The sequence below is a fragment of the Amblyraja radiata genome, chromosome 21, assembly GCF_010909765.2.
Source record: "Amblyraja radiata isolate CabotCenter1 chromosome 21, sAmbRad1.1.pri, whole genome shotgun sequence".
Classification (NCBI taxonomy): Eukaryota; Metazoa; Chordata; class Chondrichthyes; order Rajiformes; family Rajidae; genus Amblyraja; species Amblyraja radiata.
The window spans coordinates 9,799,160-9,815,537 of NC_045976.1; the positions used below are offsets into that span (position 1 = coordinate 9,799,160).

General features: G+C 46.7%; 1 protein-coding gene across 2 annotated transcripts; it reads right to left on the reverse strand.

The window, feature by feature from the left end:
* Positions 1-1,756: 1,756 nt before the first annotated feature.
* spx (spexin hormone) lies at positions 1,757-13,862 on the reverse strand. Of its 2 annotated transcripts, XM_033039305.1 has the most exons (7): positions 13,602-13,862; positions 12,481-12,561; positions 12,322-12,379; positions 8,998-9,060; positions 6,983-7,110; positions 1,826-2,049; positions 1,757-1,793 (listed from the first exon to the last, which is right to left on the reverse strand). In XM_033039305.1, the coding sequence occupies exons 1-6, from the start codon at positions 13,605-13,607 to the stop codon at positions 1,936-1,938; spliced, it is 450 nt and encodes a 149-aa protein (XP_032895196.1). In that variant the 5' UTR covers positions 13,608-13,862; the 3' UTR covers positions 1,757-1,793; positions 1,826-1,935. The 2 variants fall into 2 exon arrangements, with proteins under 2 accessions (XP_032895196.1, XP_032895197.1); XM_033039306.1 differs by lacking the exon at positions 12,481-12,561.
* Between the last annotated feature and the right edge of the window lie 2,516 nt (positions 13,863-16,378).

The window sequence follows — 16,378 nt, forward strand, 5'->3', positions numbered from 1 at the left end:
CCTTTGCTTGCATGCCCCAAGCTGTACAAATAGTGGTCGCCTACTGCACTGACAAAGTTACAAAGTACTCCGTCTCCCCTCCCTTTGTTCCCCTCCCTCCCCCAGGCTGGGTCCCCATTGTCCATTGTTCTGCCCCCTCCCCCCACGGTGAGTCCTCCATTGTTCTTTCTCCTTCTCCCCCCCCCCCCCCCCCCCCACGGCCGTTCCCCCACACTCTCATTGGCCACCGACTGCGGGTCGACCTGCGAGGTTTTGCCGCCGCCACATGGCCCCACTGCCGCTTCACCCATTGCCAAAGCTTCACCACGCCGGGGCCCCGCGCCACTGAGGCTCACCACTGCCGTCGACACTCCATTCGGCCCAGGCAGGCTTCGTCGCCCACCTTTTCCGCAGCCTCTTGGGGGACCTGAATTTAGAGATACAGCAATGGAAACAGGCCCTTTGGCCCATCGAGTCTCTGTCAACCAGCGATCCCCCTTACATTAACACTATCCTACACACTGGGGACAATTTGTACCAAAGCCCATAGGCCTACAAACATGTAGGTCTCTGGAGTGCAGGAGGAAACTCCAGAGCACTTGGGGTGAAAACCCATATGGTCACGGGGAGAACGTACAAACTCCATACAGACAGCACCCATAGTCAGGATCGAACTGGGTCTCTGGTGTTGTAAGGCAGCAACTCTACCAGTGTGCCAACATATCGCCCCACGTGTTCTTGTGCTGTTTTACATTCTAATAACAGGGAGGATTGTGTTTTCAAAGCTGACAATTCCAGGTCCCATCTGCTTTCTGGCTGAACATCAAAGTCTGTTCATTTGGGGGCAGCACTGTATCTCCCCTGTATCCAAGCTAAAGAACACGTTAGAGGATTTAATCTGGTTATCTACCTCTTAAACGACTGCCCCAGAGACTACGGTGCACAAATTACCTGAAGTGTGTTTGATGTTACAACAGCGACTACACTTCAGTCGTAGTTGATGATATCCCACAGCAATTGGTAGATAATTAAGTTGTAAAAGGAATAACTTCTATAACCCTGATTTTTGACCTCCACTTTTATTTTACAACTAAGATAGACACAAAATGCTGGAGTAACTCAGCGGGACCGGCAGCATCTCTGGGCAGAAGGAATGGGTGGCATTTTCAGGTCGAGGCCCTTCTTTAGACTGAGAGTCAGGGGAGAGGGAGATAAGGAAGTGTAAGAGATCAAAAGGGATGACGTTCAAGGAAAATGTAGAATAGATCATTGTTACTTAGGAGAAGGTGATGACAAAGCCAGCAGATAAAATGTAAAATGGGGGGACAGTCAGACTGGCTGGAGAACTGGAGAGGAAGGGAAAGCAAGGGTTACTTGAAGTTAGAGAAGTCAATATGATGTTACAACTGTAACACCTCAATCGTAGTTTATGATATCGCACAGCACTTGGTAGATACCGCTGAGGACTAAGCTGGTAGGTAGCACCGCTGAGGAGTAAGCTGCCCAAGCGAAATATGTCAATTAAAAAAAAACAGGAAATACTTTAAAATTCACACATTTTTAATTTTTGTGATTATGCTTTAGTGAAATGGCAGACTGTGAATGTTATCAGAATTGTTTTATTATTACAAAATCATGTTTCATATTTTGAACAGAAGATCATTTGAAATAGTATCAAAAATTGAGTGATAACATATTTTTGATTTTCTACTTTGAAGCTGTGTTTTAAACTTGAATCAACGATGGCTGAAAATGATACTTGGCAAAAATAATTAGCTTTTAAGAAGCTGAAAGCTTTTTAATCCATTAAACAGCTACAATACAAGTGTGGGGATCGCTGGTCGACAATACAAGTGGATAATCCAAAGGTTGTATATCCATAACCATGTACATTGTAAAGAATAACTTACAGACATTCTTTTGTGCCAGCAGAGTTAAATAGCACAAAGATGAAGTCTAATCTAATGGCTCAACAAGGGAAACTCGGCAGAAGTCCAAGTATTTCGAGTGTTTTTCTCCCGTTTGGATTCTCTTCTCAGACATACTACTGTTTACTTTCCTCATCCTCATCTGTAATTTCAAAAGAGTTACAGGTTACAGGGGATAACTTGTAGACATCGGTGTTTAATTAGATTCGGTAACCTGCAAGTTGAGTTGAATGTATTAGGGTCTTTAAGCACGGAAACACTCCCTTCAGCCCAACTTGCCCAAGCCGACCAAAATGTCCCCATCTACATCTCCCCCAACTAGCTCAAGATGCCTATCAAAGCTAATCCCACCTGTCTGCGTTTGGCCCACCCCTTTAATCATTTCCAATCCATGTCTCTATCCAAATGTATTTTAAGTGTTGTTATAGAAACATAGACATAGAAAATAGGTGCAGGAGTATGCCATTCGGCCCTTCGAGCCTGCACCGCCATTCAATATGATCATGGCTGATCATCCAACTCAGTATCCTGTACCTGCCTTCTCTCCATACCCCCTGATCCCTTTAGCATCAAGGGCCACATATAAAAGTTATAATCCAGAAGGATTTGGAAGCCCGAGACGCAAGCCTATCGAGGGTGGTAGACGTCGCACATAACCAAACAGAATGGCGAAAGCTTGCTGTCCAATGCACTCAACAGTGTGGGAGAAACTAAGTCTAAGTAAAGTCTAGTACTTGGCTCAGCTACCTTCTCTGGCAGTTTGTTCCATATACCCACCACCCTCTGCATGGAAAAAGTTGCCTCTCGGGTTTCTATTAAATCTTTCCCTTCTCACCTTAAGTCCTTTGGTTCGTGATTCCTCTACCTTGGGTAAAAGACTAATTTACCCTATCTATTCCCCTCATGATCTTATACCCCTCTATAATATCACCCCTCGGACACCTGTGTTCCAAGGAATAGTCCTAACCTGCCCAACCTCTCCTTGTAGCTCAAGCCATCAGGTCCTGGTCACATCCTAAAATCTTCTCTGTACCCTTTCCAGCTTAACAACATCTTTCCTATAAGAGGGTGGCCAAAACTGAACACAATACTCACCAATGCAGACTCGCCAATGTCTTGTTCAACTGCAACATAAAACCCAACCTATACTCAATACTCTGACTGATGAGGGACAATGTGCCGATAGCCTTCTTGACCACGCTATCTACCTGTAACTCCTAAATCCCTCTGCCCTACAACACTCCCCAGAGCCCTGCTGTTCACTGTGAAGATCCTACCCATGTTAGACTTCCAAAAATACAATATCTCACCTTTCTCTGTATTAAACTCCATCAATAATTCCTCAGCCCACCTGTCGAAACCGATCAAGATCCTGCTGCACTTTTTGATAATCATCCTCACCATCCACAATACCGCATACGTTAATGTTTAAAGAAAACGCATACACTTATTAAAAATAATATTTCAAGTGTTATTCTAAACACAATGTGGTGGGGAAACTCAGCAGGTCAGGTAACATCTGTGGAGGGGAATGAACAGGTGACGTTTCAGGTTGGGACCCTTAGTCTGACGGGGGCAGAATTCCCCACCTCTCTTTTCCAGCTTTCTCTCTCTCTCCCCACCCCCTATATCAGTCCTGAGTCAAATAATATCTGCCCATTCGCTCCACAGATTCTGCCTGAGGGAATGGATGGGCGATGTTTCAGGTCAGGACCCTTCAGATCCTGTTTAACATGATACAATTTAACATAAATCATTGCAACAAAATGTATCATCTCATGCTTCTGTACACTCGGTTTTATTTGCCACATTTGAATATCCTACAGCCTTATATCCTCTCAACGTCACATCTATTGCTATTTCCATGTTCAATATTTACAGACTAGCACTATTAAGACCAATTCATACAAGTGGTGGTGATCCTGGAAGGTATGAGAATTTGTCTACATGGGGGCGGCACGGTGGCGCAGCGGTAGAGTTGCTGCCTCCCCGGGTTCAATTCTGACTATGGGTGCTGCCTATACGGAGTTTGTACGTTCTCCCCGTGACCTGCGTGGGTTTTCTCTGGGATCTCCAGTTTCCTCCCACACTACAAAGACGTACAGGTTTGTAGGCTAATTGGCTTGGTATAATTGTAAATAATTGTATCATTATTATAATTGTCACTAATGTGTAGGATAGTTTTAATGTGCGGGGATCGCTGGTCAGCCTGACATCAGTCTGAAGAAGGGTCTCGACCCGAAATCTCTCCCATTTCTTCTCTCCATAGATGCTGCCTCACCCGCTGAGTTACTCCAGCATTTTGTGTCTACCTTCGATTTTACCAGCATCTGCAGTTCTTTCTTACACATAGAAATTACAGAGAGTTGTACATGTAGTCCAGTCCATCACACAACCCAGACTCCCCACCACTGGCTCCATCTATGCTTCACACTGTCTCAGAGAAGCAGTCAACAAAATGAAAGACTTGTCCCTTCTTCTCCCCACTCCTACTAGGTACAGAATTGGCAGCATGGATGAGTCGGGCTGACAGGCCTGTTGCCCTGCTGTATGAATCTATGACTCTTACAATTCGACATGTTCAAAATTCAAGTGTAATTCTGGATCTTCACAACATCATATCAAACACTTGTCTTCTAATTCACAATTTCTGGTCAAGGTTATCCCATCTCCTATTACATAGAACATGGAACGGTACAGCACAAGAACAGGCCCATCGGCCCACATTGTCTGTGCTAAACATGATGCCAATTTTAACTAATCCTCTCTGCCTGCACATGGTCCATAGCCTCCATTCCCCACGTATCCATGTGTCTATCTAAAAACCTCTTAAACGCCACTATCGTATCTGTCTCCATCACCACCCCCGCAGCACGTTCCAGGGACCCACCACGCCTTGTGTATAAAGTGCCCCACACATGACTTTTAAATTTTACCCCTATCATCTTAAAACCATGCCTACTAGTCTTTGACATTTCCAGCCTGGGATACAGGGTTCTGACTGTCTACCCTGTCTATGCCTCTCATTATTTTATATACGTCTAGCCAGTCTCCCTTCAACCTCCGTTGTCCCAGATAAAACAACCCAAGACTAACCATGATTTTTTTCCTACATTTTCCTTCATCTCATCTATTTTGATATCTCGTTTTCACACCTTACCCTTCCTTATCTCTGTGTCTCCCTCTCCCACTGACTCTCAGTCAGAAGAAGGGTCTCGATCCGAAACGCCACCCATTCCTTCTATCCAGAGATGCTGCCTGTCCCGCTGAGTTACTCCAGCATTTTGTATCTATCCAAGTCTGTCCAACCTCTCCTCATAGCTACTACCCTCTAATCCAGGCAACATTCCGATAAATCTCATCTGCACCCTCTCCAAAGCCTCCACACCCTTCCAGTGATGGAGGAGATCACAACTTCACACATTAACTGCTGTAAGAATCCCCGGTGTAAATTTCATTTAAATGTGGCAATTGCAGCCTTATGCTTGAAACAAGGAACTATAGAAGCAGGTTTACACAAAAGGACACAACATGCTGTAGAACGGCCCTGACCCAAAACATCACCTATCCATGTTCTCCAGAGATGCTGCCTGACCCGCTGAGTAAACTCCAGCACTTTGTATCTTTTGGCCTTACACTAGAATTACCACAATATGGAAAAATTCCAATAATCCGGCACTTTGCTTGTGATGGATGAACAGGATATTGGATGAAGCTCCTGTTATTTTCCAAACACACTTATTTTACACATGACACAGTGGTATAATACATCCCGCACCATTTCCCAGGATGGAAATGTCAAGGTATACAAAACTGTTGGAGAAACTCAGCGGGTGCAGCAGCATCTATGTAGCGAAGGAAATAGGCAACGTTTCGGGCCTATCTCCTTCGATCAGTCTGAAGAAGGGTTTCGGCCCGAAACGTTGCCTATTTCCATCGCTCCATGACCCGCTGATTTAACAGCATCTGCAGTTCCTTCTTAAACACATGAAAATGTCAAGGACTAGAGGGCATAGCTTTAAGGTGAGATGGTTGTGCGGGGCATGTTTTTATACAGAGAGTGGTGGATGCTTGGAACGTGCTCCCAGGGGTGGTGGTGCAGGCAGCTATGACAGTGGTGTTTAAGAGGCTTTTGGGTAGGCACATGGATATGCAGGGAATGGAGGGATATAGATTATTTGCGGGCAGAGGAGATTAGATTAATGGCATCATGGTTGGCATGGACATTGTGGGCCGAAGGGCCTGTTCCTGTTCTAAGGGCCAGTTGCCGAACCGTCAGTATTTCCGAATAAGACAAGGTCATAAAACATAGGTACAGATTTAAGCCAATCGGCCCATCGAGTCTGCTCTGCCATCATTTAGTATCTGAATAATCAGACACTGCTTTATCGTTGCATCATACTTAATTTGTGTTTGCAAATGTATATCATTTTGAATCTATTGTATAACATGAAATCGAATATTCTCAGCAATTAACATTACTGCCTGCTGCTGCCTAAACCACAATGAACAGCTTAGTGAACCGTCTTCACAAGGAACTGCAATATGCAGGAATCGTGAGAAAAGCACAAAGTGCTGGAGGAATTCAATGGGTCGGGCAGCAACCGTGGAGGGAATGGACAGGCGATGTTTCTGGTTGGGACTCAGTAATGACGGAGTCTGGTTCAGGCTCAGTAATGACGGAGTAGGCAGCAGTGAGAGAGGGTCTCACAGAACTCCCATTGGAGAGAGAAGGGGAAGCTCTTACAAAGTCGGCATACTTTGGGGAGATTTCACAATGGGGCAGCAAAATGGACACACAAGGAAGAACAGATGATAGAACCGCGAGTAAAATGCGAATTGCTGGAAGAACTCAGCAGGTCGGGCAGCATCTGTGGAGTGCACAGGCGACGTTTCGGGTCGGGAACGACCTTCAAACTCTCCTTCAGACTCTGACCCATTTCCCACCACAGATGCTGCCTGACTCTTTGAGTTCCTCCAGCACTTTGTGTTTTACTGATGAATGGTCTGCTGTGGGTTTTTCCTTTGTCTCACCGTTCTCTCTCTATATCTTGTGGCTTTGCTGTTTCACGTACCTCAGAGTGCAGTGAGCTTGTAGACCGCTTGCCAACGTACTTGCCCTCTTGTGCCTGTCTCACCGAAGCAAGGAGGACTGCCATTGCTTCTGACAGGGATGACGGGTTGGTGTTTTGGCTTCTGGTTTCTGATAGAAGAATAAAGAACACCTATTATTGAATCTGCATGAACCCGTTGGCCGGTGGGACCGAGAACCCGCCCGAAAGTTCGTCGGTCAGTGTAACAGGGAGGGGGCTGGAGATGCTGTCGGATGTGAGGAGCGTGGGCCAGAGGAAGGGTGAACCCGGGGTAATACCTACAGCGCCTCAAAGGTCTGTTGCAGGAGGCAACCCTGCAAACACAAAGACGGCCAGATGGGCCGACCCGACTTTGGACTTGGAATAATGGCACCAAAAATGGTGGCGTCGGCATGTGTGATACTGTATATGCAAAACGAATTTCGCTGTTCAGTTGCATATGTGAAAATTGCACTATTGACTGTTGAAAAATTACTTTTTACTGCTAATCTGTTAGAAAAGAGTAGTGGGAGTAGGCCATTCGATCTCAAGTCTATCCCATCTATTGCAATACCAAAGTATGCTGCCTGACCAGCTGAGTTACACCAGCATTTTGTGTCTATCTTCGATGTAAACCAACATCTACAGTTCCTCCCTACACATGTAGAATGCAGAAGGTAGACACAACGTGCTGGAGTAACTCAGGGGGCCAGGCAGCATCTCTGGAGGGAATGTATAGATGACGTTTTAGGTCAAGACTCTTCTTCAGTCTGAAGAAGGGTCCCAACCCAAAATGTCACCTATCCATGTTCTCCAGAGATGCTGCCCAGCCCGCTGAGTTATGACAATAGACAATAAACAATAGGTGCAGGAGCAGGCCATTCGACCCTTCGAGCCAGCACCGCCATTCAATGTGATCATGGCTGATCATCCCCAATCAGTACCCCGCTCCTGCCTTCTCCCCATATCCCCTAACTCCACTATTTTTAAGAGCCCTATCTAACTCTCTCTTGAAAGCATCCAGAGAACCTGCCTCCACCGCCCTCTGAGGCAGAAAATTCCACAGACTAGTTAGTCCAGCACTTTGTGTCTTTTCTTTTGTAAACCAGCGCCTGCAGTTTCTTGGTTATCCTCATGACGAGCGGCCATTCTTCCTTTTTATCTAAGACAGTGGCCGGTGGCGGCGACAGTGTCTATGTACCACAACGTGGCTCCTCAATTGGCCAGAGAGTTACCCGCTGAGTTATTCCAACATTGTGTTTCTATTGTTGCATCTGCAGTTCCTTTTTATTACATGTAGAATGCAGAACATTATTGAAATGTCCTGACTCTTACTATAAAACACTTCTCCAATTCACAGGTTGTAGCTTACAACCCAATGGTATGAACAAGGGCCTGTCCCAATTGGGCGCCATTTGCGCGTCATTTACGCAACACAATGTACGCATCACGATGCAGGATGCGCGCCTCGTGACGCGTGCATGTGCATGGTGCCGTAAACAGTGACGCGCGGTCGCGTGTGGCGCCCCAGGATTTTGTGATGTACAAAATCTTTGCACGCCATCTGCGTGACGCGCAAATGACGCCCACGTGGGACATGCCCTTGAATCCTCCAATTTTAACTAATACCTCTCCACCTCCCCCTAGCCATCCCCTTCCACCTGTATCCCTCCCTCTGGTTTTACATTTCACTCCTCTTTTCTTCTTATCTCACACCCTTTTGTTTCCTTTTCACCTCTGGCCTTTGTCCACCCATTTGTCAATCACCCTCCCCCCCCCCCCCACTCACCTGTATCCACATATCATTTGCCAGCTTTGCTCTTTCCCCACCTCTCATTTCCAACTCCCCCCCTCCCCCTTCTCCATCACCGAAGAAGGGCCCCGACCTCAAAAGTCGCCTGTCAATTTCCCTCCACAGATGCTGCCTGACCCGCTGAGTTCCTCCAGCACTTTGGCGTTTCGCTCAAGATCCCAGCACCTGCAGTTCCTCGTGTCTCCATCTCTTCTCTGCCTCTTACCGATATCTATTTTCTCAAAGAGGTCGCTGTCTTTTCCATCGTCCGCTATGAATCGCCGTCCCTCTGTAAAGCAGAAGTTTGAAACTGGGTGAAAATGGGTCCCGACCCGAAACGTCGCCTATCCATGTTCTCCGGAGGTGCTGCCTGATCCGCTGAGTTACTCCAGCACTCCGTGTCTTTAATAAACACTACTTTGCATTTCCTGCACTTTCACTAGAAACTTAACACCCCGTGAAATCTCCTGTACGTTCACTAAAAACTTTTTTCAGATCCGATTGTGGACGGTGCGAATTCTGAAACAATTTCTTGGAAGAGATTCGTTTTGGGGTTTTCACAGGAGATTTTTATCTCTGAATTATCCGGAATTATCCGTCTCTTTGCATTCATTGGCGCCAAGCGCCAGTTGAAGTTCGGGGAATGACGTTTACTTAAGGGCCTGTCCCACTTGGGCGTTATTTGCGCATCATTTACGCGACATCATTTGTAATTGTAACTAGCGAGTTTAAATCCATGTACTAACTTTCAAGCCCTTTGGCTAAACGAGACTACTTCGCAACGCAGAAATGCATTCACTCTTTGTAGGTAATCGCGAGCAAAGATCCTATAGCGGAGCTATAAGATCTTTGATCGCGAGTACTAGTTATAACAGTACAAAGTAAATCTAACCCAGTCTTTCTCGCCCCAATAAATAATTATTAATGAATAGGTGACGTTTCGGGTCGAGACCCTTCTTCAGACTGTCGACCCGAAATGCCATCTATTCATTTTCTCTAGAGATGCCTAATGTGTAAGAAGGAACTGCAGATGCTGGTTTAAACCGAAGGTAGACACAAAAACTGGAGCATCCCAGCGGTACAGGCAGCATCCCTGGAGAGAAGGACTGGGTGATGTTTCGGGTCGAGAAACGTCTGAAGAAGGGTGTCGACCTGAAACGTCATCCATTCCTTCTCTCCAGAGATGCTGCATGACCCGCTGAGTGACTCCACTTGTCTGTGTCTATCTTCGGTGTAAACCAGCATCTGCAGTTCCTGCCCACACAGATAATTAATTGGGATCTAGTGTAAATTGTGTGTGTAGATTGAAGCTAGTGATATAATTAATTGCAAACCAACCATATATCTCAATTCGCCAGGAATTCTAAAACAACGTTTCTTCCACGCCCAATACTCCATTGATAGGGACAGGTAATAATAGTACTTTAGAGCAAAGACCAAAGTGCTGGAGGAACTCGGTGGGTCCGGAAGCATCAGTGGAGGGAATGGCCAGACGACGTTTCGGGTCGGGACCCTTCAGCACACCAATAGAATAAAGGTGGGGGGAGAGTTGGGGGGTTCTCCTATTCCATCAGTCTGAAGAACGGTCCCAACCTGAAACTTCGCCTGTCCATTTCCTCCGCAAATACTGCCTGAACCATCGAGTTCCTCCAGCACTTTATGTTTTGCTCAATATTCCAGCATTTACAGCAGATGCACAATGCTGGAGTAACTCAGCGGGACAGGCAGCGTCTCTGGAGAGAAGGAATGGGTGGCGTTTCGGGTCGAAACCCTTCTTTGGACCCAGCATCTTAACCCAGTCTTAACCCAGCATCTACAGTTCATTGTGCCTCCAATCTACCTCTAACGTGTATCAACTCGTAAAGAAATAAAGAACGGATATAATTTAATATAACCATTTTAAACCTCATAAATTAAGAGGAGACGGGAGGAACTGCATATGCTAGAATCTTGCGTAGAATGCAAAGTGCTGGAGTATCTCAGCGGGTCAGACAGCATCTGTGGAGGGAATGGATAGGTCTGAAGAAGGGTTCCGACCTGAAACGTCACCTATCCATGTCCTCCAGAGATGCTGTCTGACCCGCTGCGTTACTCCAGCACTTTGTGTACCACGCGATTACTGACTTACAATCCTGCTAATTAAACTTCAACTTAAATTAAACTTTATGCAGCTTTATATGGAGTATTGCATGCAGTTCCGATCGCTCTATTACAGGAAGAATACGGCGGCTTGGAAAAGGGCGCAGAGGAGGTTTACCAGAATGATGCCAGGATAGAGGGTGTTACAGGGAGAGGTGAGACAGACGTGGATTGTTTTCTCCGGAACGCCGGGGGTTGAGAGGCCCCGATAGAAGTATATAAAACTATGAGAGGCATAGACAGGGTTGACAGTCAGATGCTTTTCCCCAGAATGGAAATAAAACAAATTCTCTAAGGCAACGCTTCAAGCTAGGGGCAAGTAGGGTCGGGGAGATGTGTGGGACATTTCATTGTTTTTACACACAAGGCGTGGCCAGTGCCTGGAATGCGCGGCCTGGGCTGGCGGTGGAAGCGGAAACCATAGCGGCATTGTAGAGATCTTTGGATAGACAAACGGATATGCAGGTATTAGAAACATAGAAACATAGAAATTAGGTGCAGGAGTAGGCCATTCGGCCCTTCGAGCCTGCACCACCATTCAATATGATCATGGCTGATCATCCAACTCAGTATCCTGTACCTGCCTTCTCTCCATACCCCTTAGCCACAGGGGCCACATCTAACTCCCTCTTAATTATAGCCAATGAACTGGCCTCAACCACCTTCTGTGGCAGAGAATTCCAGAGATTCACCACTCTCTGTGTGAAAAATGTTTTTCTCATCTCGGTCCTAAAATACTTCCCCCTTATCCTTAAACTGTGACCCCTTGTTCTGGACTTCCCCAACATCGGGAACAATCTTCCTGCATCTAGCCTGTCCAACCCATTAAGAATTTTGTAAGTTTCTATAAGATCCCCCCTCAATCTTCTAAATTCTAGCGAGTACAAGCCGAGTATATCCAGTCTTGGAGGGATATTGATTATGTGCAGTCAGATAACAGTTGGTCTTGACACGGGTTCAGCACAAAACCTGATGGAAGTCGATACAATCGTGAAAGGCATGGGTAGGGGAGATAGTCGGGATCTGATTAACGGGGTACTGATTGTGGATGATCAGCCTAATGACCTACTCCTGCATCTATTGTCTATTGTCTATCCGCCCCCCCCCCCCCCCCCCCAGGTTAGAAATGTGAAAAGCGAGAAGGCATAAGGTCTTCACATAAGTGAGAGAGGGGAACTTGGGCTTGGCATCATGTTCAGCACAAACATTGCGGGCCGAAGGGCCTGTTCCTGTACTGTACTATACTATTACAGGGAAAAGGCAGGAGAATGGGGTTGAGAGGGAAAGATAGATCAGCCACGATCAAATGGCGGAGCAGACTCGATGGGCCGAATGGTCTAATTCTGCTCCTATGTCGTATGATCTTACGGGAGGTATGTAAAGAGAATTGGATCTTTAGGTTTTGACTTACGTGCGCCTTTCAGGTACAATATTGCTTGAGGGGTCCAGTTGCGTCTCTGGAAGTGACCCTAATGAGGAAGAAACACAATGGCGTTAGCATCAAGTACAACCGTGGGGCGGGGGCGTGAGGTGAGAGTAAAATCAGCTGGATTAACAACCGCGGCAGTACCTGGGGGACGTCCCGAGATTGTACAAGGTAGGAAGACACGAAAAACAGGAGCAGGCCTTGAACCGTGACCGTCCCCAGACCCTGCACAACAGAATAAATAATTCCGTTTAGTTTAGACATACAGCGTGGAAACAGATACTTCATCCACCGAGTCCGTGCCCAGCAGCGATCACCCGTTCACTAGTTCTATGTTATCCCACTTTCTCAAATGCCACCCATCCCTTTCCTCCAGAGATGCTGCCCGTCCCGCTGAGTTACTCCAGCACGTTGTGTCTATCTTCGGTATAAACCAGCACCTTCAGTTCCTTTCTACACAGTTTGTCTTAACTGTTTGACTTTACTGATGCGCGGTTGAAAATGCAGCTGCACTTAGTTGAGTTTAGTTTAGTTTAATTTAATTTAGTTTAGTTAAGACATTTTGTTTTGTCCAAGATCAGACTTGGCTTCAATTGTCTGAATCTTCAGAGGTCTGCAGAAGGGTCTCGACCCGAAGCGTCACCCACCCAAATGGAAACAGGCCCTTCGGCCCACCGAGTCCACGCTGAATTATAAGCAAAATATATTTCGCAAAAGAAACTCCAAGAAAGACCGTGGCTCTTAACCAGAAGTTTAGACTTTGGTAGGAAGATCGTTTGCAAGGAAGATTCAGCGAGAGAGGGATAATCTTTAACGAATGGAGATAGAAGGAACGGCAGACGTTGGTTTACATAAAGACACACAGCCCGCTGAGTTACTCCAGCACTGTGCCTATTTTTTTCAATAGGATGGAGCAGTAGTGCTCTCCGTCTCTCTCACATACACACACTCGTTCGCTCTCTTTCCTCTCACTATCTTTCTCCCCTCTCTCTCGCACAGACACACAGACACACACACACACACACACACAAACACACACACACAGACACACACACACACACTCACTCTTTCCTCTCTCTCTCTTTCTCTCTCTCTCTCTTTCTTCTCGCTCTCTCTCTCTTTCTCTCTCTCTCTCTCCTCTCTCTCTCTCTCTCTCTCTCTCTCTCTCTCTCTCTCTCTCTCTCTCTTCTCTCTCTCTCTCTCTCTCTCTCTCTTTCTCTCTCCTCTTTCTCCCCCCTCTCTCTCTCCATCTCCCTCTCACTCACCTTCATATTCGTGCCTGGCTCCGCGTTGCAGGTTAAGTGGCGTTTGTTGCTGCCCGCTGCATTGCCCTCTATAAATGCGCTCCCTTTCTTCTCCGAAGGGGCCACTTGTCAATCTTGGAGCTGAAGGCACCGAGGGGGGTTGAGGGGTCGCGGGAGAGTTGCCGAGTTAACCCTGCAGCCCTTATCACCGCGACGTCAACTGTCTCGGACGAGACTTGACTGGCTGTCCAGTGAAGCAATGCCGCCACGTTTAGCAGAGGGGGTTTTAACCAGACACACATTGCTGGAGTAACTCAGCGGGTCAGGCAGCATCTCTGGAGAAAGACGGATGGGTGACGCCTCAAGTCGAGACCCTTCTGCAGACATCTGATGATTCAGACAATTGAATCTTGGACAAAACAAAACGTCAGGCATCCCTTTCCTCCAGAGATGCTGCCTGACCCACTGAGGTACTTCGCCCACGTTGTGTCTGCATCTGCAGTTCCTTTCTACAAACTGGTGGTCTTAACTGATGCGCTGTTGGTGGTCTTAACTGATGCACTGTTGAAAATGCAACTTAGTTCGGTTTAGTTTAGTTTAGTTTAGTTTAGATGTACAGCATGAAAACAGGCCCTTCAGCCCATCGATCACCATTCACACTATGTTATGATATCCCACGTTCACACCAGGGGTGTAATTTACAGAGGGTCAATGAACTTACAAACCCGCACATCTTTGGGATGTGGGAGAAGGTACTCAGCGGGCCAGACAAGCAGCATCTGTGGAGGGAAATGGGCAGACAGCGCTTGGGGTCGGGACCCTTCTGCGAACGGGAAGCGCACTGGAGCGCAGGGGGCTGATACGTGATAGAAACATAGAAACATAGAAATTAGGTGCAGGAGTAGGCCATTCGGCTCTTCGAGCCTGCACCGCCATTCAATATGATCATGGCTGATCATCCAACTCAGTATCCCGTACCTGCCTTCTCTCCATACCCTCTGATCCCCTTAGTCACAAGGGCCACATCTAACTCCCTCTTAAATATAGCCAATGAACTGGCCTCGACTACCCTCTGTGGCAGGAAGTTTCAGAGATTCACCACTCTCTGTGTGAAAAAAGTTCTTCTCATTTCGGTTTTAAAGGATTTCCCCCTTATCCTTAAGCTGTGACCCCTTGGCCTGGACTTCCCCAACATCGGGAGCAATCTTCCTGCATCTAGCCTGTCCAACCCCTTAAGAATTTTGTAAGTTTCTATAAGATCCCCTCTCAATCTCCTAAATTCTAGAGAGTATAAACCAAGTCTATCCAGTCTTTCTTCATAAGACAGTCCTGACATCCCAGGAATCAGTCTGGTGAACCTTCTCTGCACTCCCTCTATGGCAATAATGTCCTTCCTCAGATTTGGAGACCAAAACTGTACGCAATACTCCAGGTGTGGTCTCACCAAGACCCTGTACAACTGCAGTAGAACCTCCCTGCTCCTATACTCAAATCCTTTTGCTATGAAAGCTAACATACCATTCGCTTTCTTCACTGCCTGCTGCACCTGCATGCCCACTTTCAATGACTGGTGTACCATGACACCCAGGTCTCGCTGCATCTCCCCTTTTCCTAGTCGGCCACCATTTAGATGTTACAGCTATTATCATTTTATATAGTATATTTATTGCAGATATGATATTATCAGGAGGAATAGATAGGGTGAATGCACTGCATCCTTGTCCTGGAGCGGGGAATCAAGAACTAGAGGGTGCAGATTTAAAGTGAGGGGGGTAAGATAGGAACACGGGGAGCAACTTTATATATAATGTAGGTATGAGCTGCCAGAGGAGGTAGTTGAGGCAGGTACTAGACATTTAACCAACATTTAAAAGACATTGGGCAGGTACATCATGGATAGGAAAGGTTTGGAGGGGTATGGGCCAAACGCGGGAATGTGGGACTGGTGCTGATGGAGCATCTTGGTTGGTGTGGACGAGTTGGGCCGAAGGGCCTTTTTAGATGCTGTACCAATCTATGATCTGGTATCTCTGATCTTGGGTCACTGCACAATTAAAACACAAAATGCTGGCGGCACTCAGTACTTGTGAGGGGAACAGTCAATAACTCTTTGTCATCTTGGTCCCTGTTGGCTTTCTAATTCAATAGACAATAGACAATAGGTGCAGGGGTAGGCCATTCGGCCCTTCGAGCCAGCACCGCCATTCAATGTGATCATGGCTGATCATCCCCAATCAGTACCCCGTTCCTGCCTTCTCCCCATATCCCCTGACTCCGCTATTTTTAAGAGCCCGATCTAGCTCTCTCTTGAAAGCATCCAGGGAACCTGCCTCCACCGCCCTCTGAGGCAGAGGGCTCATCCTAACACAGGCAACTAAAAGATAAATTCTATCATTTTAAAATATGTTCAGTTTATAATTGTGTTGGTGCATTCAGGAGTCGGAGGTGCGATTCAAAATAACTGCAGATGCTGGAATCTTGAAATAAAAACCAACCAGAGTAACGTTGGAAATACTCAAGATAGACACACAATGCTGGAGTAACTCAGCAGGTCAGGCACAGTCTGACTCAGATTGACGACCTTTCATCAGAACGTGGAAAGAGAGAACACTTTGTTTTCAGTAGCGGAGAAGTTTGGGAGAGATGTGTAAAGACAATGGATTTGTCTTGTCATTACCGCGGTGTGTTCCATGGGCAGTACAGCGGGTAGTGCCGCTGCCTCACAACGCCGGTGACCCGGGTGCTTCTGTGTGGAGTTTCCTCCACCTGCGTGGAGTTTCCTCCACCTGCTCTGGTTT

What these genes read in the sequence shown, in the direction of transcription:
- spx (XM_033039305.1), bottom strand. An exon ending in ATTGTACCTGAAAGGCGCAC is followed by an intron (nt 9,061 to 12,321) that starts GTAAGTCAAAAC and finishes TCTGCTTTACAG; the next exon opens with AGGGACGGCGATTCATAGCG. An exon ending in CTTTGAGAAAATAGATATCG is followed by an intron (nt 7,111 to 8,997) that starts GTAAGAGGCAGA and finishes TTCTTCTATCAG; the next exon opens with AAACCAGAAGCCAAAACACC.